The sequence below is a fragment of the Tachypleus tridentatus genome, chromosome 4 (assembly GCF_004210375.1).
Source record: "Tachypleus tridentatus isolate NWPU-2018 chromosome 4, ASM421037v1, whole genome shotgun sequence".
Classification (NCBI taxonomy): domain Eukaryota; kingdom Metazoa; phylum Arthropoda; class Merostomata; order Xiphosura; family Limulidae; genus Tachypleus; species Tachypleus tridentatus.
In genome coordinates, this window is record NC_134828.1 from 22858748 (window position 1) to 22881324 (window position 22577).

The 22577-nt window shown below is 30.8% G+C and overlaps 1 protein-coding gene across 5 annotated transcripts in view; it reads right to left on the reverse strand.

Annotated features, from left to right (window-relative positions):
• LOC143248658 (VWFA and cache domain-containing protein 1-like) overlaps positions 1-22577 on the reverse strand; it is a 51421-nt gene that overhangs the window by 10510 nt on the left and 18334 nt on the right. For all 5 annotated transcript variants that reach the window (XR_013027139.1, XR_013027137.1, XR_013027140.1 and 2 more), the window contains exons 3-20: positions 21617-21765; positions 18284-18390; positions 17809-17947; positions 17133-17277; positions 16241-16376; positions 14976-15059; positions 13561-13701; positions 11328-11428; positions 10896-11028; positions 10542-10691; positions 9038-9161; positions 8587-8728; positions 6341-6509; positions 5535-5677; positions 3734-3831; positions 3293-3487; positions 2580-2702; positions 976-1075 (exon numbers count right to left, since the gene is read on the reverse strand). Coding sequence is in view for 1 of the 5 variants with exons in the window: in XM_076497199.1 (XP_076353314.1) it covers positions 976-1075; positions 2580-2702; positions 3293-3487; positions 3734-3831; positions 5535-5677; positions 6341-6509; positions 8587-8728; positions 9038-9161; positions 10542-10691; positions 10896-11028; positions 11328-11428; positions 13561-13701; positions 14976-15059; positions 16241-16376; positions 17133-17277; positions 17809-17947; positions 18284-18390; positions 21617-21765 (2379 nt within the window). In the remaining 4 variants the exon portion in view is untranslated. The remainder of the gene's footprint in view (positions 1-975; positions 1076-2579; positions 2703-3292; positions 3488-3733; positions 3832-5534; positions 5678-6340; positions 6510-8586; positions 8729-9037; positions 9162-10541; positions 10692-10895; positions 11029-11327; positions 11429-13560; positions 13702-14975; positions 15060-16240; positions 16377-17132; positions 17278-17808; positions 17948-18283; positions 18391-21616; positions 21766-22577) is intronic.

Below are 22577 nucleotides of genomic sequence, written 5' to 3' on the forward strand. Positions count from 1 at the left end.
TCCTTAAAGTTGGGTTTTAGATGTTTTCTTTAACCTGTTCAGTGCCATACACAAGATAACTTGTCCAAGCCGATCAGTTACACAGTGCCACGGACAAGTTAATTCGTTCTCAATAATACCTAACTTCAATGCTAGATGTCAGCACCATACATCCATTTGACCTACTTACAAATTGTTTCACTTTCGATCTAAAATTGCATCATGAAAAAAGTTACAAAATGAAGAAGCATTAGAGTTGTTTTGTAGCAGCTGAAATACTTGGCAGTCAACAGGTTAAACACTTTGTTGTTTATGTGATAATTCCAGTTTTAACTCAAACTTTCAATTAATTGTTCTGGAAAACTGTAGCTGGAAAAATAATTCCACACACTTAAATGCTATATTCACATTTACAAAATAATATTGATTCTCACTGGCAGTTGAATATGACTCAGAAAATTCAACCTTGGTCTTTTTTGGTCAGAATGTTTGGTAGGAGTGTAATTTTAGATTCATTCAAAAATTATATTTTTCCTACTTTTATTCTTGCTAAGGTTAAAATTGTAAATTAGTAACTCAATAAACAGCAAATTAAAAACCTAATATGATTATAGAATAAACTGAATACTTCACATTCTGAAACATGTTGGCTTCTGTTATGGTACTTAAAATAAATGTGACAAAACAAAAACTTTTACACTTTCACACATATAACCCAAACCAGTATAAGGATAGAACACTAATATATCTACTGGTTCATAAATAACAATATTCAACCATTTTCAGTTAATTAAAAATAAACATGACAAAAAAGACGTTTTACACTTTCAAACATTTAACCCAAAACAGTATACAGATAGAATGCTTATATTTTAGTGTTACTTAAATAACAAAATTCTCGATAATTCAAAAATAATCAAATGTTTGTCTGAGATGTTACTATTAAGTTTTGAAGTTTTTATGATAAAGAATGGCTGTATTCTAAAACAGACATACCTTGTGTGTTATATGCTGTTGTTCAATAGGTCCATGTCCATTTGGCTCAATAAGTCCGGGGTGAGCTATCAAGTAGCCTTTATCATCCATGATGAAACATCTGATCGAAAATATTTCTCATAATTTTGGATGCCAATATATTACACTGAATGAATTATCCAAAAATGCAATTCCTTCAAATATCAAAGGTATATAGTACACCAACCACACATATTGTACATAAGCAAGAATCATATATAGATTCTGAAACAAAATACCATATTTTTCAATGTATAAGACACACTCCTATTTTCAAAGCTATCTTCAGGGAAAACAATATTTTTCACAGTTATCATTTATTTGTTTGTTCAACATCAGTATAATTTTTGTATTATTCTTTATAATGCTTCAAAAGTTGTGTTGATAATAAAATAAAGCATTATTCATTCATTATTAAAACTTTCAAAACCTTCTTCTGCATCACTGGAAACAAGTTCTGAAAGTTCACTGTCACTTGTCCTCAAACAGTATCATCTTTGGTGACATTAAGGCAACTGCTCACATTACATTTTTTTAAATACCTTTGTTACAGTTTCCACACTTTGGGAAAGAAAAAAAATGGTCCAGTACTTTTAAACGTTAGGGAAACAAAAAACTTACTTACTTGCCATAGAAAGGCATACAATTTTTGACTTTTGGTGTATAGGATGCACAGGGTTTTTGAGACCCTTTTTTGGGAGGAAAAATGTGTCTTATACACCAACAAATATGGTAAACTTTTCCAATTTCTCACAAAGCAAAGGATGCCATATTTTGTGATTTTTCTAATCAAAATTTCTTTCTACATTTTTCTAAAATATAGATTTAATGGTAAGATAACAAAAAGAATACAGCATTATCCTCTACAAGCACTTAGGCAATTCATAAGAACTTTTAACAGTTTGTGTACATTATCTGACTTAATCATAGGGCATAAACTTGATACCAAACTGGTGTTTCTGTGACCAGAATACCATGTGGCATCAATGGAAAAGCATTCGGTAAAATCTGTCTTAATCTTAACTTCCTTAACCATAGATTAGCTCTGGTAACTGAAACAACTAGTCCAATTCAAACAAGCTTCATTTTACTTCTGTATTTATTAACTGTAACGTTTTACCATCACAACCACAGAAAATAATGCACAAAACTGTTTAAGGAAAACCATTTTTTTTTTTTTGTAAAAATAGAACTGAATTAAACCCCCAGAAATCTTGATATACCATGTAATTCATGTACGTGCTATGATTCTGCTTGTTAAATTTCAAGATGATAATTTTCTTAAATTCATACTTAACTCACTCTATCCTTTACACATTGTGGGATGACACCCACTAATTTCAACTGACTGAGTAGTAATATTATCCATGTCCCATGGCAGGATAGCAACTACTAATTCTGAATGAAGTGGTACTTAAACTTCTCGCATACTTTTTACACAGTGACACAACACTGACTAGTTTATATTAAAATAATACTTACACTACTCTATATTCTTCACACAGTGGAATAACATCCACTGCTTTGCACTTATTCTTTCACACAAAGAGATGACACTGACCAATTTAAATTAAAATAATACTTACACAACTCTATCTTTTTCACACAGTGGGATTGCATCCACTAACAGTTTGTAGAAATAACCTAATGTAAAGTCCATGCCCAAAACAGCTTTGATATTGTCAGATGAACTATGCATTGCTGCATGTCTGTTTTAAGATAAATACAAGCAAAAACTAAGGGATATAAAAATTTTAAATAAAAAACAACAATTTCCTGTTTGGGGGAAAAATATCCAATTTACAAATTTAATTTTAAGTGCAACAATCATTAAAATATTTTCACACCACATCATTATTTTAAACATGATGCTGACATCCAAACTAGTATTTAAAATAAACAAAAATATTATTAAACCGAAATTAGACATGCAAAGACTGATAAAGCAAACAAAGATACCATAAATGTCTTAAGGGTAAATAATGGTTCAGTACAAAATTCCAAAGTTTATGGTAAAATTCTTCAACATTTAATAACAATACTTTTGTGTTACGTTTATCATATCTTGTGCAAATTGACAAATGATGCAAGTTCTTAATTACTTTAGAAGATATTATTTTTAACAGATTGTATTTAATGTTAAGCTTATGATTCATAACTACTTGATACAAATGTGTTTGTCTGAAATTATCTCCCTCAGAATAATGTACAGTCATCAACATTGAACCTTTAACACAAGAACAACAAAAGCATTACAAATCTTTTAATGAATTTGCCAAGAAAGAAGAGAAGTACTCACTTTCCCTCGTACACAGTGTGACTTAGCGTAACAATGTAGCCCGCTCCACCAACATCTAGGTAAGGTGCTGTTAGAACTACCCTCCCAGGATGTTCCACTGCTCGTCGAAACCACTCTCGCTTTGTTGGGTCGTATTTCTTGTCCACCACTGTTCCTGGATAGATCTGGAAAACTCCATTAGTAGTGGCAATGAACCTAGAGAGAGAAAATTATTTATAACTACCAATTTATAAATAAAAACATCTTGATTTTTATTTTACAGACCAAATTAAATTATAATGTATTTGCATTACTAGCTATTATTTTTAAAACTTCATTCTTAAACTTTCCTCAGAATTTTCTTCATAAGATTTAACCAACAAATAGAATTACTTATGATTAGTTACTAAAATATTACTTTATTTGTGACTTCATAAAACAACATTCTTAACAAAAGCATACCTTCTCACAATGTACTTTGAAAAATCACTATTAAAGACCCTTTTCTTCCATTCTGGAGTAATTCGAACTGTTGACAGAACATCATTGCGTACTTCATTCTGTAGAAGATTAGAGTTTAAAGAAACTATTAAAATGTCAATTACTGTTTTTAAGATTATCAAATTATAAATGATATAAAATTCAACAAATCAAGACATAAGATTTATACATCCTTTTTTAAAATAACTTCTTCTATTCATTCAATAAATTTTGTTATTGATTCTGAAAATAATTAAATTATAATGTGTTATTATTAGATATTAGGTTGTCCAAAAATAAATATTGAAATCTCTCAATGACATTTATAAGCTGAATATTGAGTAACTTATTTGGTTGGTTGGTTGGTTTTTAATTCAGTGTTTATTGTTTACAAGGTCTCTTTAATTATCTGCTGTTTTAACTTTACTCAGAGTAAGTTTTGTAACTCGTAAGGTAGCATGGGCAAGAAGGATTTTCATCTGATTTTCCTCTATGACTTCAAAGTTGGACAAAAAGCTACTGAAACTACAAGGAGCACGAACCAGGCATTCAGCCATGGATCCATCACTGAACATACAGTTCAGCGTTGGTACTAAAAGACCACAAATATCGTGGAAGGAAGCTATCCTTAGATGACAATATATTAAGTTGAGACAGACCCTTGCACAACAGTATGTGAGTGCAGAAAAGCTAGGCACAAGCAAATCAAACATTGTCAACCACCTGAGTACGACTGGAAAGAAGAAAACGTTGGATAAGTGGGTTCCGTATGAGCTGACTGAAGATTAACAAAATTAGCATTATGAGACCTGTCAAGGATGATGTTTCAAGAATTTAACAAATTGGGAATCAAGGTTCTGCCTCATCCATCTTATTCCCCAGACTTTTCCCCTAGAAATTTTCATTTTTTCAAGGACTTTAACAACTTTTTGAACAATAATTGCTTTCAAAACCAAACAGCTGCAGAAGAAGCTTTCAGGAAGTTCACTCACCATAGAAACTCTGATTTCCACCCTACTGCCATGTTCCTCTTTTTTAGTTTGCCAACTTTTGAAAGTGTGGATTAAGTGGGAATAGCAGAGGGAGCTAGATGTAATGCTATTGGTGGAGAGTAGTCACATGATATGTACATGTTCAATGGTGGCATGAAATTGGTGTAGTATACAGACTAGTGTGCTGAGCATGAAAATTATTTTAGCAATGCTTAGAGGGTAGAAAGATAATCAAGATAGCTTGGTGTGAGCTGAGGTAAGGCCATACTGTAAATATCTATTAACACTGTCTCATTCTAAATAAGAAAATGAGCAAATGAACCACGGTCCTGGGAAATAGTGTGAGGGGCTGTCTTTCAGCCGGGAGGTCCAGGTAGATACATGAAAAAATATAAAATTTCATGTGCAAAAATAAGCATTCTGGTAAATAACTTAAGAAATATTTCACTTTTTTTCATAACTCTTTGTTTCATCACAGGTAATTTGAGACATTTGTTAAAAAATCAAAAACAAGGGTGAAATACTGCTAGGTTCCAACAAAATCAAGAGAGATGGCAAGTACAACAAAATACTAATCAACAAACACAGAATCTACCAATCAAGTCTCCACAACCATTATTTAATCAGCTTTTATTTGTAGCCATCTATCTACATAACTTGAAATACGGGGAACTTTTAAGTTGCCAGAATTCGAACATAATTACTTTATTTAAGACTTTTTTTTTTTTCTCATAATTTTACTTATGACTGCAACTACTTAATGCAAATGACAAGAACTTTCTTTAACTCACCTTTAGACCTGGATTGGCAATTAATTTTGTTTTATCATTAAGGTAAGCCACATAACCCTGTACTTTGTTCTTTGTTTCATTACTAGACAGATATTCAAACGGAGACAGAAAACTAGCTGCAGACAGGAAGAGTGTACTTGATTCTAAACAAAGAAATAAAATATTTCATCTTAGTGCTACCTAAGAATAATGGTAAGCGAATGAGAGATTTCACTGGTTACTGTCTAAGTCTGGCAACAAACAATATGATGTACAACTAAACATTATCAAAATATACATATCATAACAATGTTAACTCTTTTGAAAGAGATGCTTCTATTCAATATTTCCTAGTAGCAAAAATGAGCAAATAACGTTATACATGCAACATTATCAGTAATTATCATCTGATCAATTAGTTTTAGAAATAGTTCCAAACACAAAAAATATAAATAGAGACAGTAACAGTCTGCAAAGTTTGGTTGAGGAAACAATGGGTAACTTTTAACAGATAAAACACAACACACAAATATATTTTAACTAAAAAACATGAGCCAATATGTTTATTTTACATTGGTAAGTAATGGGTAACGATCACAACGGGGGGTAAATCAACACTAGATGATAATAAGGAAAGTAAAATATCACAAAAAAATTTTCAAGTTCAAAAAATGTAACTAAACCAAGGTCTTTATTTTACATAGAATATCTGTATTTTCAAAATAGAAACAGAGAAAACACATAAAACTAAAACTGCAATTTACATTTTACACAAAAACGTTAAAAGCAGTTTTTCTATTTTATTTGTGCAAAAAAAAGCTATATACCAAGTGTTGAGAGCTGTTTCATGTGTCGACACATGTGCGGGGCTGTTATCAGGTCAAGCCTGTGGTAAATAAAAGCAGGTTCAGTTGGAGGTAGGTTTTTCTTCAATTTCTGGAACATTTTCATTGTCTCAACCAACACTAAACACACAATGTATGGTGTTCCAGGAACCTGTAAACAAAATCCCTGTCATTATATGACTGAAAACAAACGGTTAAAAAAAAATATCTAGAGTATGGTGAAACAGGTGCAGACAAGGATTTTTAAATTAATAAATAATTCCTATTAACATACAATAATAATAATAATAGCACCTCTGAAACTAATACCTTTTCAAATTTGGCATTAAACATTTCTACCACTGAAACTTACGATTTTACAAATAGTGAAGTTATAATGCTCCCTTGGCTGAAAAGGTGACCCTATTCAGTGGAGGGATTTAAACACACAACACCACAAAATAGGTGTCAAGCACAAGGTATCAGTGTACTTGGTATTTTTCTTTACTCTATTACCCTAATACAACAGACATCCTTTATTGCACATCAAAAGGTTTAGCAGCTTACATTTAAAATTTTGTTTACGTTAAACCAAACAGTATAGCATAAGATCTTAATTTTATGAGGCAATATTTAAAAACGTACTGCATTTCCCTAATGTCACATATTTTCTCTAAATATCACCTTTCTTTATTTTATTCACCACCTCTCCAACAAGAATTAATTTAGGCCTAGCATGGCCAGGTGGATTAAGACATTTGACTCATAATCTGAGGGTTGCAGGTTTGAATCCACGTCGCACCAAACATGCTCGTCATTTCAGCCATGGGGGTTATAATGTGACATCAATCCCACTATTCATTGGTAAAAGAGTAGCCCAAGAGTTGGCGGTGGGTGGTAATGACTAGCTGCTTTCCCTCTAGTCTTACACTGCTAAATTATGGATGGCTAGTGCAGATAGCTGTTGTGTAGTTTTGTGAGAAATTCAAAAACAAACAAGATTTAACAAAATGTAAATTATTCACTATAAAATAGTTATTTCTTGGGCAAACTATAATTTTTTTTTCTAGTCTTCAATTATTTATATTTTGTTTGGTAACAAAACCATCAAATAGAAAATAAGACACCTCTTCCCACACACGTCACAACCTCTCCTTTAGAATTTGCTAATAGTTCACTAAAATCAAGGGTTTGATTCCCCTCGGTGGGCTCAGCAGACAGCTCGATATGGCTTTGCTATAAGAAAACACACACACATACATTTAATTGTGTATTATCTATAACAAATTCAAAGCCACATTTTTCCTCTATCAAAGGATGTATCATAGAACATTGTTTTCTGAATGGAGAATTGTCAGTTTCACTGTTAGTAGCACAAGTTTAGTCCCCATGAAAAGAGGTTGTATGATTTTGTAATGGTTCTTTTCACATAGTCAGAAAGCCAGAAAAACTGAGACAGTTAGGGGAAATTTTTAGTGTTTACAAGTTATTAGGTTGTTTGTTACCTTTGGGGCATTATTTAATGAAATAAATATTATTTTGTGCATTACTACCATCAATATAAAAAAAAATATAGGGTTAAGTGTCAGACAATTAATTGACAGTAAGAAAAGAGAAGATTCTGTAAGTTCTTTATTTCTTGTTTTTGATATTTAATCTTTGATTATTGTTATAAAAGTTACTACAATGTAAACATGAGGATCTCTTTAGGTTAAAGTAAAATAAAAATGGTTCATAAAACGTGCATGTGAAGTAGCTTGTGGGTAATATAATTCAATAGCGTAAAGTGATCTCCATGCTCCCAAAGCTTATGAGTGTGTGACTAGTAATTAAACACAGTTCATACAGTAATAAAATTCAATTATAATTAAATGTATATTGTTACAAGTTTGAAGCTACATCGGACAAACTAATGTACTTTCATGTTATAATTTGAAGTAATTCAAATTATTTGAAGACAAATAAGGTAATTTAGATTATTTTTTTTTGTGGTTATGAGGTTGGTCATATTGACCTATCCCAAGATAAATAAGAGATAAAATAAAAATATGATTTTTGTTTGTACATGAAAGACTTACCATGTTTACTAAAAGAATGCCAAATTTTGTGAAGATATGCCTATTATACTAAACGTTAGTAGTATCAAGTGTATAAGTAAGTGCAAAGAGGTCACGTAGTCAATCAAATCGACCAAGCCCATACTGAAAGAGTTAACATGTTAAATAGACAAGTTACTTTAAAACACCTACCTTTTTCCAGTTGTATAGTATCTGGTATATTTTCCCATCGGTGCTAAAACACCTTACATCTGCATTATTCAAAGCAAAGTTTGCTGTTTTGGGTGGCTTACATGGCACTTTTGTTGTTAAAATATTTTCCCCACTTTCATTTCTAGAAAAGAACAGTTGTAGGCTGTTTACTATTTCGGAAATAAAAGCTTTCATAATTTCAAACTATCCTTTTTCTGATTAACTTTGAAAAACTTCTGTTTAATATTGCCAGTAACATTTTAAACAAAATTTCAAGTAATCATAACACACACACACACAATGTTGGAAGGCAGAGTTTTATACATACTGTATAACTGGATTATTTAACAATTTACACACACACACACATAAATTGTGAGAAGTCATATTTTTTTCACAAACTGCATATTTAATACTTCAATTATGACAAAACTAAGAAATAAATCAAAACCTCAAAATGTCTCTCCTAATTCGTTGGAAACCTGGTTGATTTTCCAAATGTTGTATATCAGTATGCAAAGGCTGTTCCTTCATAAACATTGGCCGAGGGAAAGATGGATGCATCAAGGCCACACCTGAAACAGGATGACAGAGGATTATTTTTAACACATGTAGCAAGCATATTTTTTATAAGTATACATTTAATCAACTGCTTGTAATGTCCATAATAACCAGGTAAGTACAACCAGCTGTAAACAAGAGTATAAGTAATCCTTTCCAAGAATATGGTACTACTTAGATTGAAACTAATATACAATGACCTTTAAATGAAATCTAACACACATAGCATGTGACAGATATTCAGTTAGTGAATTACTTTACTTTAAATATTATCTTTGCACATTTACCTTTTACACATCTGTAAATACAATAAAAAATTACTTATTGCACACACATTACATGCAGTAGGTGGACAAAAAGTAGTGCCCTCTTGAAAATATTATTAATTTGTTACATCTTTTATTAAATAACCTAAAAAATACATAAAACTATATTCAAAAATGATCTCAATTCCTAATTTTAACATGACTCTCATAAATACCCAAACTTTTCATGACTTCAGTTACAGATATTGTAAAAAGTGTTGGACACCTGCTGTAGTTTCTTAGATCTTCATATTCCAATTAGCCTACAAAATGACTAAAAGAAATTGTCTGCAATTGTGAAGTCATTAAAAGATATCTTAGAAATAAGAGAATTGATGTTATTGAATGACCAGGTCAACCACCTGGTGTTAATACAACTGAAAACTTATAGGCTGTTGAATTAAACTGATTAACAAAGATCACAAGCCAAACATGAACTTTATGAAGTACCCAAAGAAAAATGGAAGTAAATCGCTCAGGTATATCTGCACAAACTTACTAAGAGCATACCATGTCGATGTGAAGCAGTACTGAAATCCAAGGAAAATCCGACCAAATATTAACTTGTAAAACTGGTTTGTTACTTCGAGTTTAATTTTTACGTTTGACTATTACAGAGAAACTTTATATGAGAATATGTAAGTAAAATCATGAAAAGTTCAGATATTCACTTGTCCAATAAAGTTAGATCATCAGGCAATAATAAACCTTGTAACCTCTGACTTTCAACTGAAGGCTACTTCCAGTGAGATTTTATATCTTTCAGTACAAGTAATTCTTAAAGCAAAATGAAAATTATACTAAATGACATTATGAGAATATTTAAAAACCAACTGAAAACTACTTCCAGTGACATTTTATGTCTTTCAGTACAAGTAATTCTTAAAGCAAAATGAGAATTATACTAAACGACATTATGAGAATATTTAAAAACATTACATACATTTAGAGATAACCAAAATAACCATTACATAAAAAATATATAAAACCAAGAAAATTGCTCCTCCATGTATACATTTTAATTAGCAGTAAAACTTGTTAACATATGTTAAAAGGTTTTGCATTTATAAAGTCGAATTCTTTACTTACCTGATTCATCTACAAGAAAAGCATAACTCTCCTCAGAGTGCCTAAAATAGGTAACATCTTCAGCTAAGTCATCTAAAGTGACGTCAATTCCTATAACTCCCAATAACCTGCTTTCGTAGTACACTGATTGGCTGATGCTAATAACAATTCCTAATAAAACCAAAAGTATATAATTAGCATCTCATAAAAACATAACATCTAGAGATGTAGTGCAGCAGACATTTAAGCTGAAGATATTGTTTCAAAACTACCACCATGGACAAACAACAAAGAAAATAGCTAGCATCAAATTTCAGTGCACACTAATGGATATTTCAAAAATATAAAACTCTCAACATAAAGAAAAATGATTACCTCTGCTGACAGGGTCCCACCAGGGTAGGGAAAAATGTATGTCAGAGTGGACTGATGATGAAACAATAGAATAAAAATTACCAACAAGAAAACAGAGATTGTCTGTGGAGTTGACAGCAACCATCATTCCTTGCTGTAGAAAACAGGATTAAGTTTATACACCAGTAATTTTGATTACAAAATATAAACTAATTTGACAAAACTGAATTTCAAATATGCAAACCTAACAATTAATAAACAAACAAAATTTACAAACACTAGTAACATGCTGAAAAAGAAATGTTAATCTTACATGCAAATTAGAATAATTGAAAATGTCCATAAAATATCACAAAAGTCATGTTAGCAATTACAGAACAAGAAATATCACAGTAAACAAGTCTTGACACTGGAGAAATAATATAGAAACAAGAACATTTACAATTCACCTACCTTAATGTCAGAAGGATCTGGTGGAAGGACATTGTATTTACTGAAATTCTGTTTGGCAATATCTTGGAGAAATGTTTTTTCATACATAATGGGTTTTCCATCTAAATTGAAAAAAATGTAAGCTTTAGAGCCACACATAATTAGAACAAAAAAAAAACCGGGGGTCGCTAATAACAACTTAAAACTCGCACACTAGAAATGAAAGGCAGATTTTCAAGCGTGATCCTTATGCATATATATATATTTGTATGTGTATGCGAAAATGAAAATTAACCCTTTCAGCACAGGCCCAGTACCTGGGATCAGCCTCATAACCACTTTGTGGTTATTACAATTTTCATGCTATTACGTTTTGAATTAATACACACATGTTCACAAAATTTGGTAGATTATCAGTAACCATTACAATGCTTTCACATGCAAAATATCAGATTCTTTATTAAGTCATAAAGTTTTTTAAGCAATGTTTTTCTCAAGTCTTTTTTCACATGTTGCCTATCCAACGTACAAAGTAATTTCCATTTTAAGATAAAAAATAATATTTATGCATCAGAAAATTTTCAAGTTTCACATGTGAAATCCATATAATGTTGAGATAGTTTTACGTTATTTTCACAAATAATCTCTGTATGGGTTCACTTTATTTGACTGACCTCATAACCATCATAAAAAATTAGGAAATAAATATAAATGGTGCCTTTTTTTTTGTTCTGGAATGACTACAGATTATAAAACAAAAACATAAATATGTAGTCCAAATAGCTTAAATCTCAATACATGATAAATGTATAGAGATTTATTATTTTTATTATACTGACCTTTCGGCCACGCTTGGTTAACAATACAGAAGTTACAATAATGTGCAATGATCTATATTGTTTTTACAAAGTGACCTATATTGGCCGGAGGAAAAGTATTTTGTAAAATAGTCACATTTTGATTATTACATATTATGTACGTATATATATTATTAGTATTTACAAAGTACATAAACTTATTTTTCTTAACACATAGAAGAGTAAATAAAGCAAAAGATTATCTCTTCTAGTTACAACCTATACACTCAGTTGTTACTTACTGTAGCTTGCTAAGCCTTGAGAAATTTCACATGTGGAGGATGTGAAATGAAATAACTATAGATTTGAATAACCAAGAATTAATAAATTACTTCATCCATACCACAGAATTCCATTATCGTTTATCAAGTTTAGTAACTGAGCAGTATTTGTATTAAAAAAAATATGCAATTTCAAACTGGCTAAAGACTCAATTAACTAGCACAAAGGTTTGTCTAGAAAGAAAGAGAGGATGCTGTTATATTTGAAAATGGCTCAGAAAGTTAGTAAGGGACATCCTGAACTTTCAAATGATTATTCACATAATATATAGAAGCAAGTGCATATAAAGGATTGTTCACAAAGACAGAAAGAGGTAAGTGGGGCCACTGTGTTTGATTCACCAATTATAGTAATAACTCAGTAAACAGAAAAGATAAAAGACTTTTATTCAAAATTCTAGCATTTCTACATCAATAATTTGAGTTCCTATTTCATACAAAACTATAAACTTTGTATTTTGACATCACAATTATGCCAATGCTGCATTCAGCATACCACATGACACAAAAAAACAATATATATGCAAAATGGCTCGTTTGGGTTTTTGCACATATTTCTCTACAAGTGGGTTTTCTCAAAATCACTGACAAAAAAACAATGCTTAATGTGTTTAATATTTACTTTACAATTAAGAAATTAAATAACGTACAACATGAAACTTGAATTATAATCTACAACTTGATACCAAAATTAATGACGTAAATTCATAAAATAGCAGTTTAATGCAATTTAAAACTGCAGTCAACAAAAGTGATGACATGGCTTTTGACCAGTGACCTGTCGTAATAGGGTTAAGGTCAAAATAAATTTTTCTGCTTCATCTCATTTTAAAGCAACTTTTCACACTCAGCTACTATAAAAAGTTTCACTGTCTTTTTGAACAGTTTTCTTTATATAAATAAAAGCTGAAAAGAAAAAAATTAAGTTAAAAACAAGAAATGAAATATTTTAATTTGAAACTTGATTCTGCTTACATTCAAAACATCATTTCTAACGAGTAATGTCACCATGTGGTTGTTACTGGAAATAATCTAAAACAAAAATATATATATATGGTATAACTTGATGTTATTTTACATAAGGGTAAACCATATGGCAATAAAACAGAAACGTACCATCAATGACAGCATAAGTGTTGATAACAACTCTATTACCAATTTTATGGTTTTCATTGGCAATTGTTTCCAGAACTGGACGAGCTTCAGCCAGTGAGGTCAACAGTCCTCTACTAATATAAATGATCAGTGCTTCTGAATCTGAAAAACAAAATTACTTATGTCTGTAGGAAGTTTACAAATATTGGTTCTAACTCAGAAAAGGAATTAATGACAGTTTTCTGCAAGTATCCCTTGCACATTCCGCATCATTGCACCTAATTCTACTTTGTGATATACTACAGAAAAACCTTAACAAAAGATAAATACAGGAAATGTTAAGTAAGAGGCAGGCATAGCTGTGATCAGGATTCAAAATCCATCATTCATAATTAAGATGTTTCGGGCTATTAATTAGAATGAAATTCTTCCATGTTTGATATAGCTATGTCATTTTATCATTATGGACAGATATGAGCAGTGCTCGAAGTGGAAATTCAAAAGTGGGGGTACGCTTGCACATAAACGGTGACAGCAACGTTCACTCCGTAATCAAGCACTGAAATACACAAGAAGTGGGGGTATGAAACACCCCAATTGGGAAAGTGGGTTTATGTGCCCCACCCCCATCTTACTCTCTACTTCAAGCACCGGATATGAGGTGGAACAGAACTCTTTGATAACTGCTGTGAAAGGAAATTTCTGATGGTTATCTGATAAAGATAATAATTTTCCACATAAAATTATTACAAAATTGAAATTGTGGATAAAAGAGCTCTGAACTAGTAAATGAAACCCTTCTTAAAATGTTTGATCAAGACAGAGATAAAACATATACAAAAGGACAAATTAATAAACAAGTAACATTAAATGTTCCTGTAATGTATTATGAGAAAAATGTTTGGTTTAGAAATATCTTACACAACATCACTTAGTATGACACATAAAATGCTATATCATTGGTTTTTTTTATAAAAGTTACGAATACATATTTTAGGTACAGCACAAAAATGCTTAAAACATTTTTATTTATTTCCCTTTTAATACTGCAGGGTGTTCGGACAGTCACTGTGCACTTACATATTTATTAACAGACATGTTTCAATATAGAATACAGGAGGTAAATATGAATGACAATTATAAACAATGTTGAAAGTGACCCCTGTTGGCGTTAATACAGGACTGGATCCTTCTTATTTTGTTTCTAAACACCGATATCAGTTGCTGGCTTGAAATAGACTGAATAAAATATGATTATAAAACTGCACAGTGACTTTCCGAACACTCTGCACAACTACGTTGAGCAAATTTCACACATTTGACAATGTCTAGTTACTTACACAACCAAGAAAAAATGTTACTTGGACAAGAGAAAGTTTGCCCTTGTATTTAGTTAAATAAATTACTTATGTGTGTTAAATCAAAGAAATCTTTACCACTCTTCTCTCTTCCAATAGGAGGTAATGAGTTCCTAAGTAGTTGGAAAGCTTTGACAAATCCCAAAAGGTGGTTGGTGGAATCTAAAAAACAGAAAAACCACAATTTTACCATAGCACATGCTTATAATATTTGCATTCACTTCCATCCTATTTTCCTTAGAGGACAGTTTGTTTGTTTTAGAACAAGGCTAACTGCTGTGTCCACCACAGGAAATCAAACTACAAATTTTAGTGTCGTAAGTCCGTAGACTAACTGCTGTCCCATCAGGGGACCTTAAAAGACAAATAGTAGTAAGATTTTAATTTTTTGTGTGCCGTGGTGAACATTTTCTTTATGTAACTGCCTGCTTTCCTTTTACTTCACATAATTTAAAGACATCATGGGACCTCTCGGTTCATTTAAGTCATCCTATCCGCTAATCTAAACTCTAAAATAAAACATCATAGCTAGCCCTATCTTTCAAATATTTACTAACCCTTAAATTAACTGTATAGACCATATCTAAAGACAACTCATTCAAAAGGCTCGTGTATATGTTTTAGCAAATTAAAGCTGTCTTAGCTGAAGATGACTGCTTCCCTTTCAAAATTTATATCTGTGTCCCATAATCCTTCCATTGTCATTGTCACACAGAAACCATTTGAATATGCAACTCTGAGTATGTGGAAGCAAAGAAACTTACATACATTCTTTGTAAAAAAGTTCTAATTAAGCAATGAAGCAGTTGAAATAAATAACTCACATAAACTGTATAAACAAATAGTAATGACAAACAGTTAATTTTTGCAAAAAATATATACCATTAGTTTTCGAAACACAGCTTTTAGTCTGTTCAATCTAATATAGGCTTACTATAACAGGAATACACTCCAAAATTTATACAATCATGTATTAAATTGGTTATTTTTTCTACTAACCTGTATACAACTTTTAACATGGATTTAGCTATTTATTCTATAAAAGAATATTTTTCTTCTAAGTAAAAGCAAAATAAACAAATCCATTACAAACACTGTATTACAGGTTCTCAAATGAGCATTAGTACTATCATTACATGTAACTTCCTGCAGAATTCTACTTACTAAAGAAAAACATGATAGATAAAATTTATTTTGAAATCTTAAACAAATTTGAAAAATTAAGTATTTACTACATCAAAAAGCTTATAATTAAAAATAAAAATCAGTAATGACAGGCAAACATGAGTAACTTTAAGAAGAAAACAGATATCTTAACAAGTTTTATGAATTATGGTAGAAACCTTTTGTTTTTTGTAATCCATCAATAAATCTACTAAAATGAAACTTTGTCTCGTATGTAGCATATGCCATCTGGTGGGATAAACAACTATCACTTTGAGGGTGTTGTGGTTCTCCAGAAAGTCCAATTAAACCAACCTAAAATGAAGATTTTCATTCATTACGAGTATGTACACAATACTTATTACATACATAATTGATAAATTACTGTTACTAGAAGCATTTCTTATCAGTTACAGGAAACAAGTAAAATATTTGAAATGTACTAACTTGTCAAAACATTCATGAATTATTCAATATGCTCAGTATACAATCACTTCCAGAACAAATTTAAATGTTGATAATTGTGAGCAAACCGAGCTTTACTTAAAAAGTAATCGGTAATTAAAAAAGATAAAAATACATATAATTTAAAATGACACTTGAGCAATATATGTATACAATTAAAGTACAACTCTAAAATAGTTATACAAAAATTTATTAAATACAGGGACCAACTCTAACGACTCCACACATACTTTAGTATTAGCGTACCTCAAGACGGCTGGTATGGGTTCTAACATTTTTATTGATAAAGCAGAGAACAATGTTTTGACTTTCTTAAGCCATCTTCAACTCAAAACATTGCTCTCTGCTTTATCAGTAATAGTGTTAATACCCATACCAGCCATTCTGAGATACATTTTTACTTCAAATGGGTTTCTTTCATCACAAATAATTCAGTATTCGTACACCACAATCATCCCACAGAAATACAAAAATGATTGTTTTTACACACTGATAGCCAATTCTGAAAAAAAAAATCTAAGATCCTAATCACAGACAAACATTTCAAAATTTAATAACTTATTCAAATTAAATGCAACAATTTATGCCATTCATACACCAACTTACCTTGTCTTTATGAGAAAGAGTGAAAAGTATGTGTTTTCCAACAGCTTTGGCTGTTGCTAACTGGTTAGAACTAAGTGAATTTCCATGATCTATGATAATCATCACATGTTTGCCATGAGGTTGTACTGTTGCTAAATACACGTCCCTAGAACAGAAAAATCACAGCTATAACAATGCATTCTTTCTCAGCAGTTCTGATGTATGATTACTTAAAACACACAGTAAAATTTCTTTGGTATGTTAGAAACTTTTGTCAAAGAAAAATGTATTCTTTTAAATACGCATTCGTTGGAAAGCAGTGACATAGTAATACGTATTGAAATTTAAACTGTAACGCATAGAACATTAAACCTGATGCAGGTAGAAAGGAATGAACCCTGTTTACAAACACATTTTGAGGCTAATGTTAACCAACTGAGCTAAGAGGGCTGCAGTTTCCTACGACAAAACTCTCTCCTTAGTACAAATAGAAGTAAATAGTCAGGGACTAAGAAGTATACCTGATCAAGTTAAAATGTTCCATTTGTGTTGGAAATAGTTATAATGTTCAAACAAAAAGTAAACTTTTACACTTTAGAAGTACGAAGGTTCTTGTACAGTTTCTAACTGCCTAAATCTTTATTAGTACATCAACTACCAGAGTAAAGTATCTATTTGTATCTATTACAACATTTACCTGTGTCTGCTGTCTTTCCCTAGACCACTGAAACTTGTGTGATGCTGTATATACGCAGGGTACTCGCTGTGAATCCCAGCTGCAGATATGAAATACTGCCATTTCATGTATGGATGCTTTATTAGGTTTTCTCGAAAGACTGAAAAAACCAAAAAAACAATTTAAACAAACGTTTTCATTTAAAAGTGATAAAAATTCAGATTTATTTTTAATGAACAGATATACTTTGTCATTTAGTTCTAACTGATCCAAAGAGTAAATCACTTTAAAATCTTTCTTTTTGAAACCTCGGTGAAACCATTTATAATTATATAAAGTTTGCCTCTGCAATAGTTTAAAGCACCAATTGTGATTACAATTCTGTAAATACTGACGTTTTTAATAAAACAAAGATGTGTTAACAGGTGCTGACACAAAAATATCTATATCTAATTACTTTTTAAGTCCAATAAGACTAGAAATACTTAAAACATACCATCAGTTAGATTGATTCCTGGGCTAAATAACTCATCTGTCAAGTTGGGTGAGGCAAGGTCACAGGAAGATTCTAATGAAACTGCTGTTCCAAAATGGTCATTGAAACTATAAAAGACAACAAAACAACAGCTAATTTGATGAGGCCTCACAAAGTCCAGTAATCACAGAATTGCAGTCCATAAACTGAATAATATCACTGTGATGAACTATGACCATGGTTAATTTATTAATTATGCTAGTATGTTGTGGGCAGATAAAACACCCTATCTCCTATAAACTAACTGATATAAATGTAACTGAATCAAATCACTGAGAAATCCTAAAGTTTAATTCAACTTGGCCAAAAACTATTCACGATAATATCACAGACTTTCCATCAGATTCTAGGTAAACAATAGGATTACTAATATATGGACCTACTCAAAAATATAGGGATAACACAGGATGACTGTCTAATAAATAGGTCAGGTGAAGGGTACAATACCTAGAAAATAATATGGTTTGAATGTCAATACCTTACTCAGTTAAGTTTTTAAACTGTAACTTTTTTTTTCTATTCTCATAAGTACAGTAGAGAAGTGCTAGAAGGACAATGACACACATGTATATTGTTGAATAACCTATGACCTACGACCAACTCTGAACATTGCACATAACACAAAGTATGAAAAAAGACCGTCAAGTAATTGAAATTATGGTTTCTGATTATAAATATTTTTGATTAAAACGATCATACAAGTAGATAAAATATTGAATATATGTCTGATGTTAAAACCCGGGCTATTCATGCTCTGACCATGGTGGGTATTGAACACCAATATGCAGTGTAAGATACTAATTCTTTACTTTTCTTATTTTCAGCCATCTCATGAGAATACTAAATTGATGTAATCACTTCACGATCCCAACAATTAAATGGTTAGAAAATCCATTAATTGCCATTTTTTATCCATTAGACACCCTAGTAATATTTAATTGATCTAATATATTATTAATGTTAATAAATAATATAAATAGTAATGAAATGTATAATACAATTACACAAGCTAAAGACAATAATACGAATATTATGCATTACAGCCATCATGTCTCCTCACTGCCAATGTTATGAAAAGTGGAAAATGTATAAGAAACAGTTAACACATACAATATGAATATTGTATTGTATAAGAAACAGTTAACACATACAATATGAATATTGTATTGTATAAGAAACAGTTAACACATACAATATGAACATTGTATTGTATAAGAAACAGTTAACACATACAATATGAACATTGTATTGTATAAGAAACAGTTAACACATACAATATGAACATTGTATTGTATAAGAAACAGTTAACACATACAATATGAACATTGTATTGTATAAGAAACAGTTAACACATACAATATGAACATTGTATTGTATAAGAAACAGTTAACACATACAATATGAACATTGTATTGTATAAGAAACAGTTAACACATACAATATGAATATTGTATTGTATAAGAAACAGTTAACACATACAATATGAACATTGTATTGTATAAGAAACAGTTAACACATACAATACAATATTGTGCTATTTTGTGATATTTTGCGGATATAGTTTGAGGTACTTGTCAATTCATAATTTAAGTTCTTCAAGTGGTTTTCAAACACTATTCCAGTTACAAATGCTCACCATGCTCATTTCAAACTAAAACCATGGACTTAAAAAGTTTCTTACTCAAAACTGAATCCTTCACACATACCTACTCACTTTTTGTTCATTATAATTAAATCAACATTAATTTACCCTTTTGTAAGTAATTTACCTTTCATTCAGGCCTCAAACGAACTGCTATTCTGTGATAATCCAACATGTTAACTTTACACACTACGTGCCTATCACTTTGAAACATAAACTTAAAAACCACTTAATGTTCTAACAAAGATAACAAGCCTTCATAAAAACAAACAATTTGTACTGAAAAGTACAAATATATAAATACTCAGAATGAAACTGTGAAATCTACTATCAAAAGAAGCACTGGCACATACAAGTAAGTATCTGAACTACAGCTTTATTATCATTTTAAAAAAATTAGGTAAGAATACAGAAGAAAATTAACAATTACAGGTAAAAATTAGTTACTTCAGACCCAAACATCGTGATTAAAGACCAATATCATGCTGAGAGAAAAACTATATGCCATGAAGATTTATCTGTCTCAAAGCATGAGGGTTTTTAATCAATTTTTGTTAGTTCAGAGACTAAAAACATAAACAGTTGCTCTTAAGAGAATTATGACTACAGAGTAAGACCACTTGAAAATTATGACTAAGTTATTAATACAATACGAAATATCTTATTTGATAGAACCAGTCATGTACTTTTTTTACCTCTTTTTTGTGCAATGAAGTCAGGAACATGTGATGTATTCACGAATATTCAAACCATTAAACATTTCTCTAAATTTAAACGATACATGGCAGAAATTTTTGTAATGAGATTTCACAGACTTACAGCTATGAATGTTTGGAATCCCAGCCCTTATGTTAGCCCAACTTGTGATTATTCTTTATAATATGTGATCCCTCTATTTTTGGAGCAGTTGCAAAAAAACAAACACCCATGTCTTTTCAAATGATTTGAAAACTGCAAAAAAATGTTTCTTGAGTTAAAACTCCCAATTCTAGGACACCCATCATCACTATTGTATTTGAATATTTTTTTCATCCTTAATTACATAGACCGTAACAAACTATTGTAGTTGCTTGTCAACCAAACCTGTCAGAAAGAGTTCTGTATTTTATCCTCTGAGCTACCAGTATCTTTTAGATATTCAAAATAAAAGTAATTGGAATCCCATTTGCAAAATATTATATATACACACACGTTGTATATATAATACAACACGTATTATAGTTATTTATAGTTATAAGAAGGCAGATTCTACCCACTGGCACTGGTATTCTACACCTCATGTAAGGATGTGAACAATAATTCCTACTGTCTAAGAATTGTCTTTGAACATCGTTATTTATTTAAAAAATCACCTGAAGTCTGAAGTATCAAGATCACAACACAAGTTAATATCTGACACTGGAGAATCTATTTATTTAAAAAATCACCTGAAGTCTGAAGTATCAAGATCACAACACAAGTTAATATCTGAGACTGGAGAATCTATTTATTTAAAAAATCACCTGAAGTCTGAAGTATCAAGATCACAACACAAGTTAATATCTGACCCTGAAGAATCTATTTATTTAAAAAATCACCTGAAGTCTGAAGTATCAAGATCACAACACAAGTTAATATCTGACACTGGAGAATCTATTTATTTAAAAAATCACCTGAAGTCTGAAGTATCAAGATCACAACACAAGTTAATATCTGACACTGGAGAATCTAAGTGGTGGCTGTACATTCTCTTAACTTCCTCTTTATTTTTCTCCAATACATTAAGGTATTTTTCAACTTTCTCTTGCAACCTTCCTGCAATCTGAAAACAAGACAAGAAGTTCATTTCAAATACAACAACACCCAAATTAACATGTTTTCATACACTTCTTAATGTTGGGAATCTATATATTGTATTAATATACATTGAGTAATTTGAGATTTTTACCCGTTACAACACTTAATACTAAGAACTTGCTGAAGAAATTGAGTGAAATCCCTCAAAGGTTACATGAAATAAGGCACTGTCAAGATGGCTAGTATGGGTATTAAAACTTTAATTAAAATAAAATATTGAATAACATTTTAACCTTCTTAGGTCATCTTCAGGTTAAGAAGGTCGAAATGTTGTTCTGTACTTTATTTTAATTAAAGTTTTAATGTCCACACCAGCTGTCTTCAAAATACATTTTTTATTTCAAGTGGGTTTCTTGTCATCACGATTCACATGAAATAGATAAAGGACCCCAGCAGTAATTCGTGGTATTAATTGTAATGTTGATATTTATGTTTAAATTGTTTCTGTATGGATTGTACTGTTATTACGGATCTTCTAACCAATAACGTCAGGGACCCAAGCATTGTAAATAGAATATTTGAATAATGCTTTCAGAAGTACAAGCAGGATCTATTTTATGGGCTTACTTTAACATAATAAACAAGAAACCAAATTTTCAGTGATGAAATGGTTATGACAACACAAGGAAAGACCAGGAGTGTATGCCATTGCTAAACAAATAATACAGTTAAAAGCACAGCCAATTCTGATACAAGGCAGAGACTAAACTTGAATTTGATTTATAAAATACCTAGTAACAAACTAAAGTATTATAGTATAGCATTTTGTAATTTGTT